This window comes from Eurypyga helias, unplaced genomic scaffold (genome assembly GCF_000690775.1).
Source record: "Eurypyga helias isolate BGI_N326 unplaced genomic scaffold, ASM69077v1 scaffold10874, whole genome shotgun sequence".
NCBI lineage: Eukaryota > Metazoa > Chordata > Aves > Eurypygiformes > Eurypygidae > Eurypyga > Eurypyga helias.
Genome location: NW_010246868.1, coordinates 53,901 through 76,089, shown reverse-complemented (window position 1 = coordinate 76,089; position 22,189 = coordinate 53,901). Strand labels below are relative to the sequence as shown.

Genomic DNA, 22,189 nt, shown 5'->3' with positions numbered 1-22,189 from the left:
CTGGCCACACACGGCCGGTTTTATGAGGCTAGCAAAAAGCACATCCAGCAAGACCGTCACAATTAAGCGCTTGATGGACTACTCGGAAAAAAGCCGCGGACACAATGTCTTTTTTCCTCCTTCCAGCTTGTTCTCTGAAATAGCTGGAAAAGAACCCAAAAGGATCCAGCTGGAGGCAGAAGCACAGCATGGAAAATTCCAGTCTGAACCACTGAAGTTTTAGTAACTGAAAAAGAGGGGCATAAAATAGGGACAGTTCATCAGTTTTAATTATAGGTGGTGGTACCAGTTATGCCTGTAATTGCATTACCCTGCTTACACACTCACAGTAGCTCCACTGAAAAGAGTGTCCTCACGACTGGGGGGACAGAGAGAAAGAACAGCATGGGGAGACAAAGCCTAGAGCAGCGTTTTATAAAATCTCTCTGTTTGCTGTCTTTCAGGAAGACAGCCCCTGAGTAAATGAAAAACTCAGAGCGAGATGGTAAGGCCAGAAGTCTCCCAGGTAGGTACAACTGAAGGGCTCATAACAGGCACGACATACTGGAAGCTGGGATGCACCGAACCCACTAGCAGGGTAGGAGACTGGACCTCTTGGATCCCCCTGAAGTCGAGAGACTGCAGAAGGCGCTGGATTAAGAGAGGGAACAACGCCGTGGCACCCCAAGGCATTTGGCCGTGCCTCTCCTTTCTCTAGAAAAATATCTCAACTGCTCTACCTGCCCCCTGGACCTGCGGCCAGGATCCGACGCCCCCAGCTCCAGGTGGCCCCAGCGCAGACGCCTGCGCCCAAGGCAGTCACCCTCAACACCCTGTGTGATTAGGGGCAGCAAAGCATTGCTGGAGCAATCCCATAACATCTAGTTATCCCAGCAGCTAGTAATCCCAACATCTAGCAATCCCAATATCAGGAGACTCCTGATTGAGACAGAGATGAACTGCCCCTCAGAGGTGCCTAATATTTCCCTCTGCCTGCAAAGGAAGAGGAAGGTGGCTACGTGAACTGTGAGGAATCCCATCACAGAATCACAGAATGGTTTGGGTTGGAAGGGACCTTAAGGGTCATCCAGTTCCAACCCCCCTGCCACGGGCAGGGACACCTTCCACTAGACCATCCTTCCTTACTAACCCATTACTCCAAGGTTTATCAGGTTTTTAAAAGGATTTCTTGCCCTGAGAGTAACTCAGCAGCGTACAGCAGCTCACCGCAAGTTTCACGGTCACATCCGAATGGCAGCAACTCGCACGTCAGCATTACTCTATTGCTATTGTTGGACAAAGCTTTGAGCGAACGTGAAAATAAGCAATCTGAAGTCTTAAGAACGTTACTGCCTGCACTTGGAAAGCTCTTACCCTGCCACACAACTAAAAGCTTCAATAGGAAATAAAGAAAAGCTTAAATTTGGCAGAAACCGACGGTTTACGTTCTCACACTCGTTACGCAGAAATCCCTCCTTCCCTGTGCTTTGCATTTAGGAGAGCTAACGGGTCAGTGAGCAGAAAAGACAATAGCAGGGAACTGAGAGAATGGGTCCAGTCACCATTAAATTGCACAGCAATATTCCCACAAAATCCACTAAAAAGCAATTGCAGCAATATCATCAGAATCACCTCTCCACATAGGAAGAAGAGCCATGCTTGCAGCTCTTCCCACCAGGATAAAGCCCTCGGTCACCTCTCTCAGGACACAGTTGTCCTGACCCACCCAGTCCCTCACTGGGTTACGCAGCCGTAGTGTCGCACTTGTAAAAAGCAGCAGAGCGTTCTCGCTGCACCTAGTCGCTCGAGAGTGAAAGAGAGCAAGCCTGCGCGCACACACGCGCGTTAAACAAGCCTTCTCAAAGCTGGCAGGTGTGATACGCGTGCAGCGAGTTGATCACTACAAGCTGAGGATATAAATCAGTGAATAATAATAAAAAAAATCATTAACAAGCTTGCCACGTTGCTGCTCTGTTGCAGCACAGCGTCTCACAGTGCTAATCAGGGTACACTGCCTGCCAGAACTCATCTTAGCCAGGAAAAGGCCATCCTTACTTCCACCCAGGTAACAGATACCTCAGGTATAAACCCTGCTATGCTGGCCCTTAGGGGAGTCTGGCATCAATCCCTGCCTGGGTCCAGCTGGAGAAGCTGGGGGTTACTTCCAGCACAACTATGCATTCCAAATTCCTGCCGCAACGGCGTTCCGACAGTACCTTTTAGGCACACGTTGTTGAGATCCTACAGCCGCAGTTCCTACAGGTGCTTGTTAAGTGAGCTCCTTTTTGTCTTGTTACATGACATTCCCTGTGCTGCCATGCTCCAATCTCTCCATCTTTCCCGAGCGCACGCGAGCTTTCCTTGAGTACCATAAAATCTCCCAGCGGCTGGAGACAGGGGAGGTGGGGGGCCGGCAGAACACACAGACACTCAGAGTACTGACCTGGCCCTCTGACATTGACATCCAGAACATCCACTTCTTGATCTGCCTGAGGTGGTGTGAGGGCTAGCGACGTGCTCCCGCAGACATCTGCTGCCTCCAAGTGCTGCTGCGTCCACGGGCGCTGATCTACCTGCTCATCGCCTTCCGGGAGCAAGGCCTGATCCTCAGCCTGAGCACAGGAAAGAAGCTGTTGCTTCAAAATGCTCATCACGTGGCCAAAGATACCGAAAGTTCTTGGGATTTTCTTAGTTTTCTTGGGGGTTTTTGTTTTGGCCGTTTTTTGTTTTAAGACAGTCTCCATTTACCTCTGCTTGGCATTTTCACCTTTCCCACTCCCACTGTAAGCTACCAGGCCTGAACTGCAATACATTCCACCACCGTTAATCCTCTCTTCCCTGTGGATGCAGCAGAGCCCGGGTAGGGAGGGGACACGGGAACAGAAGTGACCACTGGTCTGTGGTGGCAGTGTTCACCTGAGGATTTGCTCCTCAGATATCACAAGTTACACATTACAAATCCCTAAGCAAAGGGAGGTTTTCCGCAAGGGACATACTCTGGAAGCTAATGCAGCTGTTCTCCTCACTAGCAGTTTCAGTTTCTGGCGATATTCAAGTCTTGGAGCTCCTTACCTTTGCTCTCTTTGGCTGAGGCCCACCATCACCTGCCCAGTGTTCAGTTGGTCCAGAATCGGCCAGGTTACCCTCTGGTATCTGGACTGACAGATTTCTAAAAAACAAGAGCACATCACACTGCAGGCTGAGGAGGTGCTACTACCACCACTCAGGCTAGCCTGCAGAGACCAGGCGTGGGATGCTTCCAAGCTTGGCATCTTGCAAACAGAGGGACCAAGAAATGAGAAATCTCAGGCAGCCAACAGTGGCATTAAATGCATTTACAACCGCAGACTTGGTAAATTCAGTAGAAAGACAAAGCTGTATAAATGGGATTCTTCTTTTGAAGCTTTTCACTATTTCTGAGTCATGTATTTGAGTTAAATGCACTAGAAGTTCGTTGTCACCCATCAACCTACAAATCTCTCACCTATTCCAGAAGGAAATGATGCAAACAGTATCCGACTGCTGAACTAAACAGAGTGTCAGTACAGTCCTTCTGTCCAAACCAGATGTATTAAAATTTAGAGAAACAGCCTAAGAAGTGCTAGCTTACAGGGTAGCTGTCTCTACGGAGTTAAGAGCCTTTAATGAAAGATTTATACACCACGTTCTCAAAATCCTCCAACACACTAAAAAAACCACTGTCAGTGGCCTAAATGCAAACTTACTTGAGTCCAACAGCATCTTCCCCAACCGGTTCTCTGCGCTTGTGATTACTGGGATCCCTGCGCAGAATAAAGCCCTCTGGGAGCCACAACGAACCATGTTTGCGCTTACGCTTTGCCATCATCACACCCAGCAGAAGGATTAAGAGGATGATCAAAGCTGCCACGGCAAGTAGGTAAAGCAACTGGGTCTTCGGTGGTAACAAGGGTTCACCTAAAAATTCCAGGTAAAATACGATGAGATTCACAAGGCGGAGGCAACGACCCTCGATCTACATGCTTTCCTTTCTCACTCGGAGCCTTCCCCACAGATTGTGTATTGTCCCTACACCCTGATGCGTTTAGGCACGAGCGTGACCCAACCAGGAACAGCCCAAGGTTGACAGCTGCCTTCCTCCAGAAGCAATCTTCCCCCTGCAACGACTTACTTTGGACAGAGACGAAAGGATAGGGCAACATGCCCTTGATGGCCTGAGCAGCTAAGAGAGCTGCAGCAGCTTCTGTGTTGTGAAAGCATTGCTCCGAATCCTCTGCACACTGCCGGTTGTCAATCTCCAGAAACACCCTGGTGCTGCAGAGACACAGTAAGGGGACACAGAAGTCAGGGATGGAAACTTTTGCCGAAGCACTAGGTTAAGCCGCAGCCTTTTAGGTTAATCTTTCCACCCCAGGACTGCGTTTGGCAGTTGAAATAGCTTTAAATTTCCCCATAAAAAACAGACTACAGCCCTAGAAGGGCCAGAATGCCCCAGACACCTGCAAGCAAGAGCTACCAACATACCAAGGCCAAAGGCATCCACTCACCCAATGACCTCTTGCTCTAGTTCTCTGTGCTTACGAACGACCACAAGTGATCGCCGACTCCGCGCTGCCGACTTCTCCCCATAATACGGGAATACCATGGGGTTTCCCTGGGAGTCCAGCTTGATTCTCAGATTGGTGTGCAGGAGAGTTCCCAAAGTGCGCAAGAAGCTACGAACGTCTCCCAGCAGCTCCTCAGGGGGCATCAAGACCACAATGATTAGTGTCCCTTCTGCCAGCTTCTCAGCTTTGTCACCAGCACAGTCCAGTCCGTCCCAGCCACACTCCTCGCTATTACAGCCCTGGTCACAGCGGCCATCTGCGTAGTGATCTGCACAATACTTGTCATACCTAGAACAGCGAAAGGACAGGCAGCATTTAGGACATACACGTTTCACACAGCATACCTGCAGTCGAGGGCTCAAGGCCTTACATGCTTCTTAATCCTCTGAGGTAAAACAACACTCGTATTCAGGGTATGAGGAGAAGAAATATAACCCCAGGATAAGCTTGCAATCTGGCAGGGTGGAAGTTGGAAGCACAGAACACCCCAAGAGCAAGCGGTTCGGTTCTAGTACCAGTGGAAGAGAACTGCTTACTCTGTTTCCTAAGATAAAGCTACAACACCTCCTGCCTCACCACGGGAGAATCATCACAGCAAAGCTGTAGCATTTCTCACAAACCACTTAAGAGAAAGAAGTGCTGTGGCAACCACGCTGGAAAACCCATTCAGAGGTAGCAAATACAGCTGGGATAAAAATACAGGTATTGCTGGTATGGAGTGAAAATCGGGATAGGAGGCAGTACGATTAAAATCTAGCACAAGGTGAAACGCCTCCTACTTCATTTCCACAGAAATCAGGGCACATCCATCGAGCAGGGTAACACGTTACCATTCCTCAGGCTATCGACTTAGTTCATAGCATACAAATTCCAGAACTTCTTCCCAAAAAAAGACAAGAAGTACACAAAGCAGCAGAAACTCCTTGATGCCAAACTTCCAGCAAGAGCGAGGACCAGCAACAGACACAACAGAAGAGAGGGGAGCAGCAGGCACGGAGCGTACCAGCCACTGAAAGCGCTACCAGGAGAGACGTTAATGACACAGAGAAACTGTTCTCGGGATCCAGCCTTACTTGCACGTTTTGCTGTTTTGCTGACATTCAAAGTTGTCAAACAGGCACTCGGGTGTGTTGCAGAAGTCATCACACTGTCCGTTGAACAGCATCCAGCAGCGCAACGACAAGGAGCAGTTGGCCCAAGGATCTTCCATTGTCAGGGAGCAGTCGCCTCCATCCCACTGGCAGGCGTGAGTGTTACAGTCTTCATCACAATAGCCATCTTTGGCTTTTTCCGCACACTGGGAATCCAAACATCCTCGGGGCTCTGGGCTGGGAGTGACGGGCTGTTCGCACTGGCTGCCTTGGGTGTGAGCAGGGCACTGGCAGTAATAGTAAGGAGGCTGAGAATGAGGGTGGCAGCTTCCACCATTCTGGCAGGGGGCACTGGCACAACCCGTGTTCGTCTGGCATTCCTCTCCCACAGACAGCCTGGGGCAATAGCACCGGGGACCAGAAGATGTCTGGATGCACTGCTCCCCCTTCTTGCATTTCACTTGTCCGCAAGTACTGTGGCTGCTGAACTCACATTTCGCTCCAGAATAACCCTACGAGGGGACAAAAAAAGGCAAAACAACCAGGCTCACACACTTATTCTTCACCGTTCTCAGGCCGGAGGGAAGGTGTCACGTGCAAACCCCTTCTCCACTGTAATTCCTCTAGCCTCACTGCAGGAGCCATGATTTGCTGGATCTAGCCCCAGGGATAAAGTAGGAACATACAAGGCTGTGTTACACTTTGAAATGGACTTAGAAGAGCCACGAACAAGAGGAATCTTGCAGTAAGCACAGAGAACACGGGATTGCAAAAAAATTCATGCCAGGTTTAGGACAGAAAAGCCAGCTATCCTGTCTCAACACCAGAATCGTCTGGGGTAGCAACAGGCAGCATCACATTCCTAGGGCTGGCTTTCCCAGCTAAGCAGATAAATTAAGGATGTGGGTAGCGAGCATCCAAGGACACAGCTTTGCAAGTAGTACAGAAAAGGTAACCTTCAGCTACAGTGGAGCTGTGAAACTTATGAGTCTGCAGCCAGAGGACTCTACAGCCGAGGCAGGCAATCCAGGTTCAGGGTACGGTGCTTACCGGAGGACACTGGCAGATGAACCCATCCGGCATATTGCTGGCAACGGCACAGGTACCTCCGTTCTGACAAGGTTTCCGGGGACAGACATCTATTACACTCTCACAGTGACGACCTGGGGAGAAGAGAGCAGAGAAAGGTGTGTGTGCACACATCAAACCACTTGAACAGCCAACGAGCCGAACGCCCCAGCGAAACCTTCCCCTCTGCACAGGTAGGGAACAGCTCCTCAGAGAACACATGTGCTCCGAGTGGCTGCCTAAGCAGCGGTGGGGGAAGGCACAACCCCAGAAGGTGTGTTTGGAGACAGCCCACAGCGTCTGCCTCCTCAGGAACGTGTGCAACCCAGCACAAAGACAGAATTTGCTGCTGTCACTCCCAGGTCAGCCGGGCACAGAGGCTGGAGGTGCTGCACCACATCAATCTGGGGGTTCCTAAGACTTGCTTGCTTTCTGGGAGATGTTTAATGAGGCCAAAGGCACACTCTAACCATGAACGAACAACCCTCAGGACAAGACGCGACACGAGTGAGTAGGACAAGCAAGCGGCCTCTCCTCTGATCAGCTAGACAGAGGCCTTGCTGCACTGAGTAGCATTTGCAGCAGCTTCCAAACTGACACCAGACTTTAAAAAGATGAGGATGACCTCAGTATGACTTGGACCCCCCAGGAAAACAGGAGCAGAGGCCTCCACGCATGTGCAGCCAAGACTGAGCGCTCAGAGACAGGCGCAGACAGGGCAGGATGGCCCACGGCATCCTGGCATCCTGTCAGTCGCCAGCCACAGCAAAGCCACCCCGGCCCCTCCCAGGCAGAGGGGTCAATGTGGAATGCACAGAAGGCGAACAGCTAGAGGAAGAAGCCTGCTCCCCCTCCGTGCCTAATGTTTCCAGAGGGATTTCATGTCTGAGATGCAGCAGCTCTCCCCGCTCCCTCTAGGGCGCAGCGGGTCTGAACTCCCCACGCTGCAAATTCCAGCAACGCTGCCGTGAGAGCCAGAAGCACGACGATTCATAAAAGTATTTCATAACAGCAAGCTTAACAGACAGGCTTAATACAAACCCATCTGAGGACCTGCACCAGTGTCCCGTTAGCTAGCCTGGCTCCACTTCCCTCTCACACCACTTGTTTAGGAACTTCTTTTGTCAGTCTGGGTAACACATTCAAAAACTACTACGTGAATTCTTCAAATGTCTGTCTTTGTGACTTGTTGCATCCGACAGTCACAAATTCAGTGGAAAACCACAGCATCTTTACATTTTAAGAAAAGAAAAAAGTAAAAGCTACTGGTAAAGCAGGCAGAGAAGGTCACTGGTAAGCAGGGAAAGTGAAAGGTTTTAATGGAGGAAAACTGAATACACAAGAAGTTAAACTGACATGGAAACTGGAAAGCTGAAAGTTAAGACACATCTGGAGACTATTAGCCCAAACTCATGCCCAGTGGGAGGCTGAAAGCAGAATAGCAGCGAGACTAACAAAGAAGAGACCTAGAGAGAGCGAGACATAAGTTTGCACAGTGTGAAATTCTTGCAAAGCTGTGATTCAAAGCTGGATGGTGGAAGGATCCCATCACTAAGCCAGGAATGTACGGTCTGCCTATGCGCAGAGTATTCCATCCCAACCACGTCACCAGCATAAGGAAGAAAGGGAGCGGGGAGTAGAAAAGGAGGCCAGAAGCTAAGTACGGATACCATGACACTGATTAATAGAGAAAATTAATATGCTGCTTTGCAAAAAGAAAAGCCACGGAGAAGCTGACACGTGAATAGTTACACTTCCAATATTAGAAACGTGAAATTATGAAGGAGAGGAAAGTACCACGGGAAAAAAAATCCTGGCAGCCAAATGTCTCAGGAGATTCCTTTGTCTGAGACAGCTCTGGCAGCCAAATTTCTTAGAAGGTTTAAAAGAAAGATGGGTTTAAAAACTGGCGTAGGGAAGCAATATTGTAGAGGGAGGTGACTAGATAACGTGACCGCCAGGAAGGGCAAGAATGACCATTTTTCAAGATACTACTCCGAAACCGGGAGCACGTTGATGACTACTCACCAGTAAAAGCGCTACGACAGATGCACGTATAGTCATTTATCAGCTGAACACAGTCCAGACTTCCACGAGGGTTACAAGGGTTAGAGAGGCATTCATTAATATCTCCCTCGCATCGCTCGCCTGCGAAGCCTGGGAGACAAATACAGCTGTAGCCCCCGATCTGGTCAATGCACTGCCCCCCGTTAAAGCAGCGGGGTACTCCCGTGTCTGAAACACAGTCGTCGACGTTCTCCTCACAGAAACGGCCTGTCAAGACAGTAAAAAGTAACAATTTGAGGATATGGTGCCATGGCCTCATTTCCTACACTGCTCATCGAGGTTTAAGACCACGTCGCACACAGTCCCGGCTACAAACAGGTAGAGATGCCAGCTTAATGAAATCCGTAGCCGGTGCAGACAGCCAGCCTCACGTCAGAGCGAGGGGCGTGCGGTTTAGATCCAGGCTGCTCTCAGTGGTAGGTCACACTGGTATTTAGCAGCTTTCGCGCTTGACTTAAATTAAGGGCGTAATTAAAAACACAAAACCAAAGCAAACCCCCCAAAAAAGACACACTCAATTTAGCCCTGCGCGGCTCGTGCCCGGCTGCGAGCGTCCCACCAGGCATTTAACCTGGCAAAAAGCATTCGTGGTGACATCATTAAACCAGGCGACAACAAACCAAGGGTGATAAACCCCAGATCCCGGGCCAGCATGCCATTCCCGCCCTTGGACTTCTGGGGACCTACTGGACTCCCACCACCCGCTCGGGACGGCGGTTTCTCCCTCTCCCTACGGGGCTGCCTTTCAAGAGACCACGTGTGGTTGTGGTTCTGCTTCACTGCGCAGTGTAACGGACAAAGGGGACAGAGAGGGTAAGGTGAGCAAGGAGCTTTGTCCATTCGTGTGGTTGATTCATCCGGAGCAAGGGAAGCCATTCACCTAAACATGGGGGATGCTTACACTGGCATCAGTACAGTGTTCACTTCAAACTGGGCCAGGGACAAAAGCCAAGGCTTGGGATCATAAGTAATTATATTAATCTTTACTAATTATTTCCATTAACACAGCAAAAAAAAAAAAGTCACATCCAAAAAGCAATTAATCTCAAGGAATAAAGACTGAAGAATGAAAAGCAATGCGTTCAGAACCTCTCAGAGGAGGATGGGTGCTTTAGTACAACACAGACATTCTGGCAGTGTGGAAACTGGTACATAAATACACGCTCTGATGTTGAAACATAAGAAGCAAAAACTTTTTTTTTTTTAAACTGGAGGACCAAATTAAGAATAGCAGATGAAGAACTGCTAACGCAGTGATTTACGGTGAAATGAACACTCATCCAGACTGGGGAGACCTGCCGACAGCCGCACTGAAGGGAATGAACTGGTGCATGGGCAGGAGGGAAATAGATTAGATCATTTTCTAATTTTAATTATATTTGGTGTATGAACCAAGAATTTAATTCTATCTGACACACACCTGGAGATTCTGCCTACAGTGAGATGACACACTTCAGAAAGAAAAGGTACGTTCAGAGGAATGCAAACTCTTTAACTGACTTGAGAAATAAAGAGAGTCAAGTGGGAAAGCGTTCACTGATGGGTTTAAACGTGCAATCCTGAACACTGTCAAAGGTAGAAGTCAAGGCCATCAGGTCAGCTATACCAGGGGAAGGGAAGGTTAGGTTTCCAGAAACATGACATTAAACAGGCTGTGGAATCAGATGTACTGAAAACCACCATTATGTAACTGTGGGCTTTTTTTTTTTTTTCTCTTTAAAAAAAGAGCTTTTAACAAAAGAGCTCAAATCTGGTGAAATAGTTTAAACTAGCCTAGAGGCACTGAACTTCTTTTCCACAAAAGACTCCAAGACAGAGGACAAGTAAAGGACAATGGAAATTATGCACGAACTAAGCAAGTTTTCTGTACGTTTCATAGCGTCTTAGCCAAAAAGAAAACCTTGGATTTACTGTATCAAAACAGACAGGGTTGAGAGAGACCTTAACAGCAATCTAGTCCATCCTCCTTGCCAAAGACTGATCATACATTCCCAAAGGACACTGTAGTGGCCTATTCCTTTAAAAAAAAAAAAAAAAGGCAGCATTTATTTTTAAAGCAAAAATATGTGTCTCAAGGGATTCAGTGCACTTTGGGAACATTCTTCAAAGCAAATAATGCATTCCCTCTGCGTCATAAAACCGGCAGTCAGAAAGGAAAATTCCCTTCTGTAACATTCACTTAACCGCTGCGCTTCTTACCCCGAGTTCCTGGTGGACAGGAGCACTTGAAATGATTGACGAGGTCTATACACGTTCCTCCGTTCTGGCAGGGCTGAAACTGGCACTCATCCACTTCATATTCGCAGTTGACACCCTGGTATCCAGGCACGCACTGCCAGTGTAAAAATAAGTGTGAATAATCTTCTCCTAACAGATACATCAGCAGACACGCGAGAAAGGCTAACGCCGACAAAACCAACCCTCGGTGAGACAGATCATGGCTGCCTTCGTAGCAAGTGGTTTCAAGGGCCGCACAGCCAGCCAGCTTAAGCACACAACTTGAGCGTGTGACTGCTCAACAGCACACCCCGCGTTTGAATCCGAGTGACTTTATTCCTGAAAAGTACAGCGATCAAATCCTGACACCTCTGAGCACTGAGATTGGCTTAGGAGTTTTGACTTAAGGGTTACGTAAAACTCATCCTTTCCTCCTGGGCATGAGCTTCCAAGGTGTTCTACCACTCTGAAAAGCTCAGGAAGGTTGATATTCCATTAGCTCATGATCTACACTACTCCCTGCATCAGCTGTAGGGAACAGAAAGCAGAGGAATGCATCCCACACCCTGAGAGGCAAGGGATGCTTTGCCCATCCCATAGGGAGAATACAACATTCCTTTAATGCGTTATACACAAATTTTAATATAAACATCACCTTGGGAAAAAAAAAGATCTTTCAAGATAAGACCTCCACCTCCCAAAAAGGCAAGGAGTTCAAATGCCCCTCAACCACACCTCTCCTTCAGTCTTAAAAGCCTCTCAGGAGCATTGCTGCTGCCACAGCTAAATTAAAAATTCTTCCCTGCTGCAGGCTGCTTTTATCCCCTCTTTGAAGCTATTCTACCCCCCTTCCATGTGTTTCTGATTTGATTCCTTTGCATTCCAACCCTCTAACTATGTAGACCTCTTCCCAGGGCAGCCCCGCGCGTTACCTCGCACTGGTATCCGCCCAGGTGATCCCGGCAGGTGGCACCGTTCTGGCAGGGGCTGGAGTCACACTCGTCCAGCTGCACCTCGCAGTAACTGCCAGTGTAACCCACCTGGCACTGACAGCGATGAGTTTTTCCAACGTTGAAGCAATGACCAGAGTGCTGGCACAACTGGTCCACCGCGACTCCTGAAACGAAGTTAAATCAAGTGAGTCGACACGTAGGAGACGCTTGCCATCGGTGTTGGTCGCTCAGCCAGGAACGCCCGGGGCTAGACCCAACGAGCTGAAAACTTGAAACTGAAAAATCAAAGAGTTACTCTTTAAATCGGAGTGAATCAGAACCGAAACTGGCTTCCGAATGAAGTTACTGCCCTGTCCCTTTTGGGCCACCAGCACCGACACGGACGTGGATTATTCGTACCGCTGCGCTATTTTACCACTGGCTGGTGAACACCCAGCTCTGAAGTGATGCTGCTGCAATACCAAGGTTCAGCACTTGTACCTAGAAAGTCTGCCAAAGGTATCGGAGCCTGACACCCTTCTCCTTCGACAACGGATCTGTATTTTTGGATTTCCTGGACTGAAACTGGTGTGACACTGGCCACCAGCCTGGACTACAGGCCACCTTCCAGGAAGAAATTAACTTAAAACCCGCATCTTTTACACGTGCATCATCTGAAGCAGGAAATTACTACTTGGGGTGGGGGCACGGTTTTACCTACATAGCTAAACAGAGCACTTAGTAGCCAGTATTCTGTGCAGAAATACAAAGATCATGAGTTACAAGATGCCTTTCTTGCACAAGGACAACATGTCTTAAACCTGGCCTGCCCAGAAAGGCACAAACAGCCAACATATTTTCCAAAAAGGCAGTCCATGCAAAACAGTGTTACTGAAACTCTGAGCCAACATGAAATATTCAGTTGATCTTTTCTAGTATTTTACTGGCAGAAGCTAGCTGCTTCTGTCAGGGAGAATTGGGAAAGCCTTGACTCCCAAATACAACCTTGCAGGGAGCTTTTAGCTCAGAAGTGATCTCGACCAACGACCTAGAGGCAAAGCTCTCTGGGATTTCCAACGCACGCTGTGTTCACAGGCGCGTTTGGAAAGGAGGCGCAGATTAATGATGCGCGGGGAAATGTTTTCAGTTAAAGCACAGAGGATGCTTATTTACCCCTTTGTGAAGCTGCCACTTGACACGAGACATTGGGCACATCGCAGTAAGCACCAGTCCAGCCAGACGGACAGACGCATCGGGTCTGGGCTCCGTTCTGGACACACGTGCCTTTGTTCTTACAGGGAGACTTGCTGCACAGATCCACAAGTGCCTGGAGAGAAAAAAAAAACCCATGACATGATATATGGCAAGTGCAGCAGGAAAAACTACTCAGAGTACAAGTTCAAGAAGCAAAGAAAGGAAGCTCTGCAAAACTGGTTCCGCATGGCCCTGGGAAGGAAGGGAGGGTACTTCCCATGACTAAGCCAGGTGCTTCACCAACAGTCTCAGGAGCTCGTGTGCCTAGGGAAGTGCCAATGTGCGGAGAAGCCAACCCCAGATGGCAGCACCGTTTCAGGAGTAAGCTCATCCTCACACCTCGCCACTCAGAGGGCTCTCTGGCTGGCTGGGTTTGAGAAAATGTAGTTTGAGCTCAGACTAAGCTTCTACATTGCACATGAGTAGCAGGCTTCAAGCTATCAACAGCTACCGGTGCCCTTTCTTCTCCCAGACAACCCCCATTCTTCACTGCTCTTTTTGAGTGTTCCACATTCTGATCTCTGCTTTTCGTTTTTGTCATTAGCTCACCCTACCTGCTTTTGGCCCCAGTGGCTCTAGGACAGTCTCTCTGATCTCTCCTGTCTTCTGAGATTCAACTGAAAGCCCACAACTGCTTTATGAACTGAAGATGGGCCAAAGTATAGTGCTTTTCTTGACTCCTTGTAGAAAAACCCAGTTTCCACACAAAGACACTAAAACTCAGGAAATCATCATATGAAAGTGGAGTGAGGACCCAAAATAACTCTGCCTGACCCAATATAAACCAGCCACTAACCATCATTTCCTTTCTGAGCACTTAAGTCTTCAAAGTAATACAGCTATTTGATTGATTTCAAGCTGACTTGAGGGAAGGATGAGGTTTTTAAAGCGAGTAGTACTGAATTTTGGCTGTAAAATGCAATTTCAATTGCAGAAAGTTCTGCTTTTCAGATGCAAACTGTCTCCTCACAAAGATTAAAGTAGAAAAATCTGTGCTTTCACAGGCAACCCAAAAGAAACTTGGAATTAAGTTGTATCACATGTAGTTGAGCGTGAAGAAGAAAAACACCCAGCCTCTTGCTTCTGCATTTGTAATGAGTAGCTGACTGTTTTACATGCAAATTCTATAACTTATGAATCATTGTCTGATTTTGTGCTGCTTACTTAGCTTTGCTAATTAGGTCAAGCCAGTTTACCACTAAGACAAGAACTACAGTGTAGCTGTAATCTATAAATCTCTCCAAATACAGCTCTGAACAGTACTTATGAATTTAGAAAGTTCTGATTCCTTGTATGAAATGAGTAATACATTATGATCAAGCTTCTCCGAACATAAAGCAGACTTTCTGAGAATCCACGACGTCTAATTTGGGGACAGGCACATTAATCCTTTCCTCAAGTGAAAACAAAGCAAACATAACAGAGGAGGAACTACTGAACTCCGCAGCACTTTACGATCACTCTCAATGCTAATTCTCCCCAAGAGGGTGAAGTGGTGTGCCCAGAATGCATAATTAGGGTAGCAGAGGGGGTGCTTTTTTAGCTCACTTCACTACTTCGCATTCACTTCCTCCATTAGCAGTACCTAGAAGCAGACCTGACAATTTAATGTCTAGCAACACACGTATGGAAAAGCACCTCCCCCACTGCCACTAAAATGTTTCTTCTAACACCCACTGCTTTACAAAGGCACATTCCCACGAAAGACAGTTGCACAATTCTTACAAAATCGTAGTGTTTTCCAGTAGTTTAAGACATTCACAGACCTTTTTTTTTTTTTAAATGGCAGCACTCAGACTGCTTATAAAGGAAGCCAATATAGTGTTTACTGTTCCAAAGCTAGAAATAGTCTCAAATCATTCTTGCTGTTTTGATAAGCATCGACTAAAATAAAAACCCCTCTCATTTGAAAAATTAAATCAGCGTTCTGTTTCCACTTTGATATGCCAAGTTTAAAGTTTTTAATAGGTACTAGTCAGTCATTTACAGTACGGGGTTGCAGCTCCTATGCTCAACCGTGGAAAACTGCAAATTGCCTGAATTGAAGCAAGTAAGGCCAGAGCTTTTTATCGAGGTGGTGAACAGGACAACCACGACAGTTACTGCCCCAAAACATTTTCTGGCTTCTCACGGAAAAAAAATCTACGGTCAGCCCGGAATAACTACAGCTCCCTGTACAAAAGAAACCAGTTAAATCAAGCTCCTGCTAATCAGACCGATATTCTGCTTTCTGCTTCATGTGTATTTGGCATTTTTATGATACAGGACTCTGCCTTCAATCAGGACAATTTTAGACTTCCAATGAAAACGCAGCCATTTTCAAAGCTAACAGCTGTTTTTCATCTAAGAAGAAAACAAATCTAGAAAGTTCCAATGACACTTGTCATCATCAACAACCAGGCATTTTTCTCCTCCTTGCAAACAGAACCCTCTGATTTCCAGAGTTTTGAACAGGGGCACCTGGACTTATGTTCCCGGGGGTTAACAGGCCAACCCCCTCTTACCAGAACTGAAGGAACAGGTGCTCTGCCACGTCTGCTCCCTCACACCTAACCTCATCGCTTCTGCTGTCTGAGAGTTCAAACACCAGTGACCAAACGGGTAAGAAAAATGTCACCCACCTGGCAGTTCTTCCCAGTATAACCCAAAGGACATACACATCGGTATGTGCCCAGGCTGTCCACGCACGAGCCTTTGTTCAAGCAGGGACGTGAATCGCACTCATTGATTTCCACCAGGCAGAAGGGCCCTGTAAAGCCCACGGGACACTGGCAAGTAAAGGAATTGATCCCGTCCATGCAAGTACCTCCATTGAAACAGGAGCTGCAAGAGAGAGAGAACAAAGGGAAGCTGGGACACAGTGCAACCAGAGAGAAAATCGGATTATGGGATCACCTGTCTGCTGGTAAATTCCCATTGAAGAGGCAGAACGGCAATTGAAGGGGAGCCCAGCTCCCCGGCTTTACCGTGGCAGGCAAAGAAAGTAAAGCAGTGAGTCATTAGTGATGGAGTCAACTGCCTTAATGAAATCCTCCCTGCTTCAATCCCACCGCAGACTGTACTGTACCAGGCAGGCGTGTGGCTTGACAGATTTTATACAAATGTTATGAAAAATTGCAACTGTGTTACAAATTATGAGAAACAAAACAATTTGCCTTTTTAAAAAAAAAAACAAACAAAACTTCAAAGGGGTCCAGGTATGTTTTCTCAAGGAAGAAGTTGGTATACCATGCAAAACACACGCATGTTCTTCACCGGAATTATGGGAAAGTATTGGTATTGCTAAATCCCTTCCTCCCCTTCTCACGAGAACCTTAAGGTTCTGATTTGTAAAGCGACTCATACGTGTTCTGGCAGAATTCAGATCAAAGGGATTATTCCCTTCCCCCCCTGAATCTTATGATCAGAAGAAATTCTGCCAGATAGGTGTCCTACGGAGAAGTGACTGGGAAAGTTAGAAGTGATGCCTCATGCAAAACTGACTCCTTTTTCCTTCTAAGGAAACGCCTGCCAGGAAACTGTCTCTTCTGAAAATAACCCTAGATCAGACCCCAGATAATCAGTGTGATAAAGCACACAAGCAAATTCTGCTGGTTACCCGTCCCTTGCACTGTCAAAGGGTACTTCCACGGCAGAAGCCACTGACTCACCTCCTTGAACTTCCAGTGCAAGTTTTAAGTCTCTAAATTCTGACCGTGATTACCGCAGAGTTACCAGCATTAACCTATTTATCAGAGATGTTCCTCCGCCCGGTGGGCTGCGTTCTGTTTTACAAGGAGCAAAACCTGCCCTTTACATTCACGACGAAACAAGGAACCATCGATCACTTGGAGCGTTTGGCTGGAATCAGGTACCCATCTCCAAAAGAAGACGGCACTCTCTCATAGGGCGGCTCCTCGCATGAGACGGGGAAGAATGATTTGAACCGAATTCAAATCAGCCAACCATCAGGGTGCTCTTAAGTATAGCTCAGTAAATTTGGTTGGGGTGTGACTGGTTGAGCTTGGCACAGCACTGGAAATTGCTACATCCTTCACTGGTACCTGCAAGACTGGTTTCTGACCTGACTGATAAGGGAAACAAAACCAGGATGAACCTCAAGGAAGAACCAGGCATTCTGCTAAACCACCCAACATACTTCACTTGATTAAACAACTGTTGTGCAAATTAAACACACCCTCAGCCGTGGCACAATCCTGTTCTTAAGCAAAAGATGTTAAAATACTTCCTCCCCCACAAATGCAATTTTGTAAAAGATAAGAAAGATGGGTTTTTTTGTGTGCAGAAAACACATGAGAACAGCAAGAGCTTTGCATTTAGGCACCTTATTTGTTTCTGGTGACTGGACTAGGACAGACTAATTTTTAATTATTATTTTTGTAACCATTTCAAGCTTTATTAGAAATCTTTTCTATCTGAGAATCTAAAGTTACTTGCATCAGTCCCACCAAATCTTAAAATAAATATGCAGGCAGATGATGGACACGCAGAGTTAACTCTCAAAGAGCTTTTAAACTGCCAAGCAAACCATTTACTTAAGGACCAGCTGCTGAGCATTTTAGCTCAGTTCCACAACTCCTCCTTAAAACGACCTCAGGTTTTATGTCAGCACTGCTAACACACATCCAGTCTGTGAGCGTTAAAAGTTCTCTGATTATTGAACCTTTCCAGTACAGAATTTGAGGATTGAGGGTTCCTCGTGGTTGCTTCTTCATATGATTTGCGGTCAATAACTCAACTCAGGGCTAATTTCATTTTCCTGCCTTTCTGAGAGTTGGCCACTGCTTCAATTTTTGAAGGTTTTGTATTTCTTAACACAGTAACTGATGATAACCAATCAATTATTTCCCTTCCCCTACATGATAGCGGTCTTACAAAAATATTTACGATTTTTGTTTTAATAGGCTAGTATCTATTACCGTCTTAACATTTGATAACCACTGTCATATCCCTCCTATAATGGCACTAAGCTTCTTACCAGCCACGCAAACAGAGGGCCAGCTTTTGACAGGCAGCTGTCTTTCGGCTGGTATCCTGCACAGGGTAAGAAAGTTTCCCTTGCACAAATTACATCTCAGTGACAAAAGGCAGGGAAACAGATCCTCATCGTTAAAACCTACTTCTGAGCCCGAGGGACTTCAAGCCCCGAGCACACCGTTGCGTGGCTCCGTAGCGCAGCAGCACAGCCAAGTTATCTCACCTCTCGGTGCACTCGTCGATGTTGTTCTCGCAGTTGGTTCCCTCAAAGCCGGGCTGACACTTGCACGTGTAGCTGTTGACGTAGTGGCTGCACGTGCCTCCGTTCCTGCACGGTTCGCTCAGACATTCGTTGGTGTCTGTCTGGCATTTATCTCCGTGAAAGCCAGGTAGGCAGATACAGGAGAAGGAATTTATCCCATCCACACAGGAAGCTCCATTTTGGCAGGGATCTAGGACAGAGCATCGCAAAGTGTTAAAATGGGTAACAAAGCCCAGGCCTAGCAGCTTTTAGGAAAAGCAGTATCACACAGCCCAGAGTGTGACAGACTACCGACAAGTTTTTCTGAGCCACTTTATAGGAGAAATAATTGCCAAGCATTATCAGTAACAAACTCAGAAGAAGGTGTGGCTCAAGACCAAGACTCAGGGCCTAAAGGTTTCTCTGCTGGGATTTCTTCAGCCAAAACCAACAAAACCAGGCCTGAAGTTTGTTGGTTTAAAATTCAAGCTCTGCTCTTTGACAAATGCCTACTGCTAAAGACAATACAAAGAGCACAGCAAGTGTTTCTTCTTCCTGACCAAGCTTTAATCACAAGAGAACTCATGCTGTTCTCCCTTTTCCAAGCACTGCTCAACACATGAGAGAAGTTGTGTGCTTCTTTTTAAGCAGGAAAGCAGTCCAGTCAGACCAAATGTGTGTATTAGTACCTGTATGAGTGCTTATGCGTTACTGAGCACTTGGCATTCTTCCCAGTATCAAAGGCTGCCGGGGGAACGGCCGGCAGAAAACCTCACAGATTCATACACCACCCTGGGTTCTCCTCAGCCCAGCGTTTCTTGGCATTTTCTTTATCCTTACCATAGTCTTGCTACTTGCTACTCACCATGTTTCTGCCCAAGCCACCCCCTACTACTGCATTCTTCCCACAAGTACCAATCTGCCTGAAAGAGCTCTGCCCTTCGGTAGTTTCTTCCTGCTTTGCTCCTTCCAGTTTTGGATCTAAGACCCACATGCCCCTGTCGGATATTGCCTCTGAAGCCAGATTCCTTTTCTACTCTGCATTCCCTAGACCAAAACCCTACCTATATGAAGGCAGAGAGGGAAATTGGGAGGGGGGAGGAAAAGGGGAGATGGGAAGGGGGATGAAAAAAACGTTATGGAGCAGGGGATTTTTTGATCTATGACTATCTTTAATTATTCCTAAAATACAAACTTGAAAATGCAAATAGACTCCATCAAAAATCTGCAGTCCAACATTAGTACAAGATAATTCAGTTCACAGGTAAGGGAAGAAAACAGACCTGAAAGGTAATTAAAGCTCATTTATTGACTGAGAAATATGCTCACACGATAAAAAATTTGGTAAGAGACACACCTGCATCCATTTAAAGGTCATCTGACTGCTGCAGAGCAAAAGCACATCCTGGCAGCTCTGGAATGTTGTGCCTATGGCAGGCAGCCATTGATGACTGAAGCCAAAAGCTGCACATGAATTTTCTGGGCTGCACATTTACTGACAGAAAAAGGAGACTCGAGTATCAACTTTTCAATAAGTTCTTGTTGGAGGGTTTGTTTGCTTCCCAGATTAAAGACATTTGGCTCAAGCCATGGAAGGGTTTTTTACGCTAAATGAAATCAGCTGTAGCAGCAATTTGAAATTCTTCAGCCTCACGGGTGTGCTGCCTAACAGACAACACAGGATGAATCTCACGGAACACTGAGGAATGGAGAGAGATTTCCCAGCTGTTCAAGAAATATAAACGCTTTAAGCACTTTCTTTTTTTTTAAATTCTTCAGACGCCCACGTAAAAACTAACAGGACAAACAATAATTTTGTTGCCTTCAGCAAGCTGTGGGTCAATGCACCGTGACGCTTTTTGTACTGTACCTGTTTGCTCAGAAAGAGGCAAAGAAAAGCTCAGGCTGGGCCACATGTCTTAGAAGTTCTTTCAGCAGTGCTGTTTCGGAGTCTCCCACAGTGACTTTTGCTAATAGATTTGGTTGGATTCTCCTCTACAGCAGTCACAAATTCAGGGTTTTTTTCAATGCAAAACACAACTCTCTAAATTCATACCAAAAGTCTTCAGGACTCTGGTTTGTTTTTAAGGTATTCTAATAAAAAACCATAGGTTTGGGGTTTTTTGGTTGGTTTTGCTTGTTTGTTTGTTTCTTAAAAGAGTCAGCCAATTAAAAAATTACAACATTGTGAACTCCCCCAAGGTTTGACAAAGCACTTTTCAAATAGTAACAGATGAACTTTTAAACACATGACACTTCTCAGGAGACTCTGATTTTATCTGATGATGCTACAGGATATGCCCAGCAAGAAAAAGAAGTTACTATGTATTTGGTTTCCCTTGTAAACAGCAGTGTTAAGGGCATGAAATTAACATTTGCTTTCTTGTAATTTAAACAATTTCAGTACTCATTAGTGTATGGGCTACTCTCCTGCATCTGATAGCTATTCCGGAACAGAGGGCTGTCCTGCTGCCTGATTTGCTTTCAAATATGGATTAACTGGAACACTCTTTCCAGAATATTCATGTCAGAGACATATCAGGATAGTCTGCTATACCTCAGATTCCCACCACACCCCAATCGAGCTTAACGCTGAAATACAGGTAAGCCCTGCAGTGTCACTTCAACTTGGTGTATTAAAATTTCAGGCAAATGTCAATCTCCTTTTAACAGCGCTCCTAATTAAAGTATGTAAACTCTAAGGACCTTTTCAAGTTAAGAATCTGGGAACAACTCCTGCTATCAGAACACTGCAGTCCATTGCTGGCAGCTGAACGTGATGGATTTTGACCGCTTCAAACATCCAAGTCTTACAAAGCTGAGGATTGGGGTTTTTAATTTTCTTTTGGGTAAGAGATTATAAAAGAACTTTAAGTATCTGCCAAATAGCAGTCATCAATAGCACAGCATAATTATTTCTAGGAAAAACTGGAAAACACAGAACAATCTGCTGATACTCACTTGAAAGGCAGTCATCGATGTTACTGTCACAGTCTCCTCCGGTGAAGCCTGGCCGACATTCACACAGGTAACTGCCTTGAATATTGTGGCACAGAGCATGATTTTTGCAGGGCTTTGAGAGACACTCATCAATATCCACTGTACACCTCTCCCCTGAAACGTGGAGAGTCCAGAAGTAAGACTCAAGAGGCTCAACGCCAGTACTGCTCCGCGCTGAAAGTACAGTGCGTTCCCCATCCACATTACCTTCCCAGCCAGGCGCGCACTGGCAGGTGTAGCCTTCCGAGTCAGGAGATTCTTGGCAAATTCCCGAGTTCTCACAAGGATCAGGGGAACAAGGAGCAACCACTATCTGGCAGTTCACACCTAGACAGCAGAAAGGGAAAAAACAAGAGAGTATGCTGCTAAGAGCTTGGTGCTTCTTGGAACAATGAATAAAGAGATTGCAGCTGGCACGGTTATCCTACGCAGCAGTGGATAGCATTTCCATGTCTGAAAAGTCTCAGCAGCAGGAAAAGGAGATCAGAGCACTCCTCATGGGCTCAGCAGGTACAAGCAGACAGCAGCCATGGCAGTTCCGAGTTCAATGCCCTTTCAAATCCCACTGCGTTTATCCCAGTCTAACTTACTTTCTTGCGATGAAAATTAAGCTGAGCTGCCACCGGGACATTTCTTAATGAGTCCAAACAAGGCTTAGGTATGGTCTTACTAAGTATTCTATTGCTTTATCGTGTCTACATGAACTGACTGTAGTTTAACTTCATACAACCACGGCATTTTCCCTCTTGATTCCTATTTCCATGAAGTTTAATGAAA

At 46.6% G+C, this 22,189-nt stretch overlaps 1 protein-coding gene across 1 annotated transcript in view; it reads right to left on the bottom strand.

Annotated features, from left to right (window-relative positions):
* NOTCH2 (notch 2) overlaps window positions 1-22,189 on the bottom strand; it is a 77,760-nt gene that overhangs the window by 5,785 nt on the left and 49,786 nt on the right. Inside the window, exons 15-29 of the mRNA XM_010150559.1 lie at window positions 21,620-21,739; window positions 21,374-21,526; window positions 18,395-18,623; window positions 15,816-16,017; window positions 13,114-13,267; window positions 11,941-12,125; window positions 10,991-11,123; window positions 8,753-8,998; window positions 6,707-6,819; window positions 5,639-6,168; window positions 4,506-4,853; window positions 4,130-4,272; window positions 3,705-3,915; window positions 3,052-3,148; window positions 2,423-2,591 (exon numbers count right to left, since the gene is read on the bottom strand). Coding sequence (XP_010148861.1) covers window positions 2,423-2,591; window positions 3,052-3,148; window positions 3,705-3,915; window positions 4,130-4,272; window positions 4,506-4,853; window positions 5,639-6,168; window positions 6,707-6,819; window positions 8,753-8,998; window positions 10,991-11,123; window positions 11,941-12,125; window positions 13,114-13,267; window positions 15,816-16,017; window positions 18,395-18,623; window positions 21,374-21,526; window positions 21,620-21,739 — 3,033 coding nt within the window. The remainder of the gene's footprint in view (window positions 1-2,422; window positions 2,592-3,051; window positions 3,149-3,704; window positions 3,916-4,129; window positions 4,273-4,505; window positions 4,854-5,638; window positions 6,169-6,706; window positions 6,820-8,752; window positions 8,999-10,990; window positions 11,124-11,940; window positions 12,126-13,113; window positions 13,268-15,815; window positions 16,018-18,394; window positions 18,624-21,373; window positions 21,527-21,619; window positions 21,740-22,189) is intronic.